The sequence below is a fragment of the Phoca vitulina genome, unplaced genomic scaffold (assembly GCF_004348235.1).
Source record: "Phoca vitulina isolate PV1807 unplaced genomic scaffold, GSC_HSeal_1.0 scaffold1, whole genome shotgun sequence".
Lineage (NCBI taxonomy): Eukaryota > Metazoa > Chordata > Mammalia > Carnivora > Phocidae > Phoca > Phoca vitulina.
Genome location: NW_022589704.1, coordinates 43,744,786 through 43,750,785, shown reverse-complemented (window position 1 = coordinate 43,750,785; position 6,000 = coordinate 43,744,786). Strand labels below are relative to the sequence as shown.

The 6,000-nt window shown below is 37.7% G+C and overlaps 1 protein-coding gene across 11 annotated transcripts in view; it reads right to left on the bottom strand.

Moving 5' to 3' along the window:
- The window catches only part of HIBCH (3-hydroxyisobutyryl-CoA hydrolase), a 182,610-nt gene that overhangs the window by 29,715 nt on the left and 146,895 nt on the right, over positions 1-6,000 (bottom strand). For all 11 annotated transcript variants that reach the window (XR_004299749.1, XM_032406112.1, XM_032406122.1 and 8 more), the window contains one exon: positions 2,552-2,697. Coding sequence is in view for 10 of the 11 variants with exons in the window: in XM_032406112.1 (XP_032262003.1) it covers positions 2,552-2,697 (146 nt within the window). In the remaining variant the exon portion in view is untranslated. The remainder of the gene's footprint in view (positions 1-2,551; positions 2,698-6,000) is intronic.

Here is a 6,000-nt window from a genome sequence, read left to right as displayed (position 1 = left end):
CCCCCTCTGATTTCCCCCCCTTCATTTTTCCCTTCCTACTATCATCTTTTTTTTTTTTTTTTTAAACATATAATGTATTATTTGTTTCAGAGGTACAGGTCTGTGATTCATCAGTCTTACACAATTCACAGCACTCACCATAGCACATACCCTCCCCAATGTCTATCACCCAGCCACCCCATCCCTCCCACCCCCCACCACTCCAGCAACCCTCAGTTTGTTTCCTGAGATTAAGAATTCCTCCTATCAGCAATATCATATGATACACGTCTTTCTCTGATTGACTTATTTCGCTTAGCATAATACCCTCTAGTTCCATCCATGTCATCACAAATAGCAAGATTTCGGGTTTTTTGATGGCTGCATAATATTCCATTGTATATATATACCACATCTTCTTTATCCATTCATCTGTTGATGGACACCTTGGCTCTTTCCATAGTTTAGCTACTGTGGACATTGCTGCTATAAACATTGGGGTGCACATAGCCCTTCGGATCACCACATTTGTATCTTTGGGGTAAATACCCAGTAGTGCAATTGCTGGGTCGTAGGGTAGCTCTATTTTCAACTTTTTGAGGAAACTCCAAACTGTTTTCCAGAATGGCTGCACCAGGACTTTCTTTTAAAGAAACTTTATACTCTTTTTAAAAATACTTGTCTTAAAATTATGATGTGCTCTCTTCAGCTAATCAGTGAAGGAAATTTTCTCTGAAGTTGAATGCACACACATTCCCACACAGCAAATGTTGCCTTGCAAGGAATTAGATAAAGATGGAAGAAACTAAAGAGGAGAGACATTCATCTTTGTTTCTCTCTATTAAATACTTGAAATGCAGTACTGCAACAAAGATCTGAATTATAAATTTTATTTCAATTAACTTTAACTAAGATTGCCACATGTGACTAATGGTTACTATGGTCAGTGCACAGCTCTATAATATAACCACACTTAATCTCCATCTATATCCCTCACATACTATTCTATGCTCAGCCAAATGGGACTTTTTATTGTTTCCAAAACATAGCTAAGCTTTCCTGCCCGCTGGTTTGCTCATTACATGTTTCCTCTATCTAGAATGCTTTTTCCTGACAGTACTCATCTTAAGGCCCAGCTGAACTGCAACCTCTATGAGAAAACTTCCAGCCTTTTAAGTTTTCCCTCCTTTCAATCCATTGAGTACCTTCTCTATATTCTTTGTTACACTTCTCATATTCTACTTTGTCAGATGAGACAGATGGTTATTTATCTTTTATCTTTTGCACCTACCTCTAGTCTCAACCCCAACATTCATTCCTCATTTCTGTTATCCTGTGCAGGCCCTGTGAATGGCAGCCTACACACTGTAGAAATTATCACTGAGCAGGCTGACAAAGAAGGGAATTAAGTTGTGGATCAGCGCTCTCTCCCATTCTTAACTAAATTCCACTCTAACAAAGGGTGTCCCTCAAGAGTACATAATGGAGTCCCATGCTTGCTTCCTCTTACAGCTCACGGGAAGGATGGGACAGACACCTACTCAGTGTGACTGTGGATGCCCATAACATGGAGAAAGATCTGAAACTTCAAGCAATGTGATAGAAGGTTCTCATACTTTTTTGTAACATTCCTCCTCCTATCCCAAAACATCCCTCTCTCAAGATCAGATATCCATCTGGATCTATGTGCTTCCTCCTAGAAAGCTAAGTTCACCCCATACTTCCAGATATGGAACACATTAGCAAGGTGGGTTAGTTGATGTAGGTTAACTGGCTCATGGGTTCAAGGGTAATATAAGCCAGTTCAAGGAGGGTGAGCTCCCAGTTGAAGCAGAATAAATCCCAAGTTTCTTGCTGGAAATTCTGAGGCAAAACCACCTTGAACTGGATTTTCTGTTACATTGACCACAAAAATATTCAACTACTATGGTAGGAACTGCCATCCCCATATAGAAATGGGCAAACTAGGGGATAAAGAGGCTAAATTCAAGCTAGTATTTAAACCTAAGCTGTCTGTCTGTACATTCTTTGCCACTGTGCTATTCTGTGCTAAGAAAACTGTTAAATTTTCTGTTAAAAAAAAAAAATAAAAAGACAAAGCTAAGTAATATGTGTCCCTTGCAACAGCCTTTAGAAAAGTTTTTAAGACCATATTTTACAAATGTAACTCTTAAATGCACTAGTAGGGAAACTCACAACCAAGAGGACCTTTCAAAAATGTTTTTGTAAAATAAAAGCCTATCTTTTTATATATAAATTTAGATTCTTATATATTAGATTTTCTTAAAGTAGGTATTTTTTTAACCAAAGTGTAATTATTCATGAAAAAATATTCACTGAAGGTGCCAGGCAAAACAGTCCTGAATCCAGACATAATTATCTCCATTTTGCACATGAGGAAACATGATTGGAGAGCTTAACTATCTTTCCAAAGGTCACACAACTTTAAACAGTAGATCCCGGATTCAGACCCACATCTAACCAAAAGCCTGGGATCCCAACCACTTATACTGCCTTCCCGTGCAACAGGAGTTATTCCAATAACACAAAATGCAATAATCCAAGTAATTACCTTTTCAGAATCTACAAAATGTGTAGCAATTCCTGCTGCATACACATCTCTTCCTTTCAGCCTGAATCCTGTTAATGCAAGGAAATAACCAAGTTTTCCTCGAAGTCGTGGCAAGAAATAACCTCCACCCACATCAGGGAATAGTCCTGTATTAAATAATGAAAAGAGATAATAATGATTCAAATTAAAAAGATGAATATAACTCTTTACTTGAGATCAAATGGCCATTTCTCTCTATTATTTGAATCTATACTAAAAATATTATTAAGTACTTTCCAATGCAATCAGTATCACAAAAGACTTGCTATTAAATTGTTCTGACTTGAGTATTTTTCAAAATTTTCATGTCTCATTTCTATAGAAGTCAATAAAGTATTTGATGGCATAACTTTTTATATATAAGTTGTACTCATTAACTATTACCTAAAATTTCCTTATCACTATTTTTAATAATCTCTGAAATAGTAAACAATGAAAATGAATCATTGAACACTACATCAAACACTAATGATGCATTATATGTTGGCTAATTAAATTTAAATAAAAAAAATGTTTTCTGGGGCGCCTGGGTGGCTCAGTCGTTAAGCGTCTGCCTTCGGCTCAGGTCATGATCCCAGGGTCCTGGGATCGAGCCCCACATCGGGCTCCATGCTCCGCAGGAAGCCTGCTTCTCCCTCTCTCACTCCCACTGCTTGTGTTCCCTCTCTCACTGTGTCTGTCTCTGTCAAATAAATAAATAAAATCTTTAAAAACAAAACAAAAAAAAAATGTTTTCTTTCAAATGGTAAGAAAAAATATGCATAATCTAAAGCTGTATTATGTGAAAATTCATTATTACCATTCAAATCATAGTCTATTCTGTTAATCAATTATCTAATATTCAAGATATTTAAAGTGATGCAATAACCTTACACCAAGAATGTTTATACCTAATAAAATCACTTGCATTTACTCTTTTCTTAGCCATCTTTTTTTTTTTTTAAATTCCCTTATTCTCTCTAGTGGTAACAACTGAAAATGGCATATATGCAAACACTTGCCAGTACACTACTTTTTGGTGTTTAAGAGCTCCTTAAACAATTGTGACCCTCTAGTTTTATAATCCAGATATCTATTCTAAGATTGCTTCATTTAATGAAATTGAGATAAAAACACAAGCGTTCAAATTCTTTCCAGTTCTACTTGACAAAAAGTTCCTAGACTTGAAAGAATTAGCAGCATTCTACTGTAAATATTTCTAAGCACCTCAAACAAGATAGGTCTAAAATTGAACTAATGACTTCCCCCGACTCCTATCGTCTGTCTTCTAGTATCACTTACCTCAAAAAGTGCACAACCATCCAGTCTTAACATCCTCTTCTCATACCACCCTTTTAACACCCACCAGTGACTATGACCTATTGATTCCTTCTCCTGAAAGTTCTCCATACAATAGCCAGAGTGATCTTTTTAATAACACAAATCTTGATAAGAGTGTTGCCTTCTACTGCTTCAAACTATGCCGTAACTATTTCTATTAGATTAAAACCAACATTTTATCAAAGTCTTCAAGGCCCCCAATCACTTTTTCAAGTACATCTCTTACTACTCATTTACTACATTCCAGCCCCTCTGTTCTTCTTTCAGTTCCCCAACATTCTACACTCTACATGCATTCTACGCTATATACTACCTGCCCCACAGCCTCAGCAGCGCTCTGCCCAAGTCAAAACGCAGTCTGTCCTGAAATATGTTCCTCTGTTCCAGGGTACTACATTCTCTTTTTTTTGCCCCTGTCTCAATGGCTGCTTCTTTCCATTCCCCCTTGCTGGGTCTGCTTCCTTCGCCTGACCTCTACATGCTGCTGTGCCTAGGCTTGATCTTAGGCTATCCCTACACACACATTTCCTTAGCACTTATGGCTCTAGATAACATCTATATGCTGATAAGTCCCTGTTATGGACTGAATTGTGTCCCCCACAAAAGTTTTCACTTTATGAAAAACTTGATGCTAATAAATTGGACAAATTTCTTAAAAGATCCACCCTACCAAAGTTTGTGCAAGAAAGAGATAATTTGAATAGCCCTACATATATTAAAGACTTTGAATTTGTAGTTGAAAACCTTCCCCCAAAGAAAACTTCAGGTCTAGATGGCTTCATTGATGAATTCTACCAAACACAGAAAAAAATTATACCAATTCTACAGAAACTCCTCCAGAAAATGAGGCCAGCATTACCCCCATACCAGAAGGAAGCAAGGACATTACAAGAAAACCACAGACCAATGTCTTTCATGAACACACAGATGCAAAAATTCCAAATAAAATTTTAGTATATCAAACCTAACAACATATAAAAAGTATAACACCTCATGCCAGAGTGAGATTTATCCTAGTAATGCAAGGCTAGTTTAATGTTAAAAAAATCAAGCAAAGCAATTCACCATGTTAACAAACTAAAAAAGAAAAACCAATAATCACCTCAACTGATGCAGAAAAGGTTTTGGCTTTTTAGATTCAAAATCCATTCCTAATAAAAACCCTCAGCAATTTAGAAATAGAAGAAAACATCTTCATCCTGATAAAGGGCACCTATGAAAAACTTACACCCAGCCTCCCACTTAATTGAAGGACTGAATGTTTTCCCTCAGATCAAGAACAAGGCAAGAATGCCCACTCTCAATACTTCTATTCAACATTGTATTGGGGGTTCTAACCCAGTGGAATAAGGCAAGAAAAATAGAGAGTATCCAGATTGGAAAGGAAAATGTAAAAGTGACTTTATCTGTAAATAATGTAATTATTTATACCAAAAAAAACCCTAGTACAATCTACAAAAAAAAAAAAAAAATCCACTAGAACTAATAAATGAGTTTAGGAAGTTTGCAGGACACAAAGTCAATACAGAATCAATTGTACTTCAGGTGGCAGTCCACGATGGTGGCTTAGGAAGACCCTGAATTCACCTTCTTCCACAGATACACCACATCTACATCTACATATAGAGCAATTCCTGCTGAAAAAGAACTGAGAACCAATTGAACAGCTTCTGCACATAAAGTGATGGGGGGAACCACATACACAACAGCAGGAGAGACAGAGATACAGGCAGTAACCACGGAAACACCACTCCCAATGTGATGCCTTACAGTAAGGAGGGATATCACTGAGGGGCCCCTGCACAGACTCACCGACTCTGGGCACAGCGGAAAAAAACAGAAACAAACAAACACAGCTGTTTAAAGAGCAATCAGAATGTGAGGAAAATCCACTTACTAACCCTGCAGCATCCACCAAATGGGCAAGGGACTGCTGGAACTCTCTAGGGTCAGAGGTGCCAACAAGCATCACATTTTACATTGCACCCCCCTCCCCCAACCCAATCCACCTTCACAGTGCAGACAGGAGCAGGGTCCAGGCACTCTAGTCAATCTATAGGGCTGCCCTAGCAAGTCCCAGATCCCTAGCC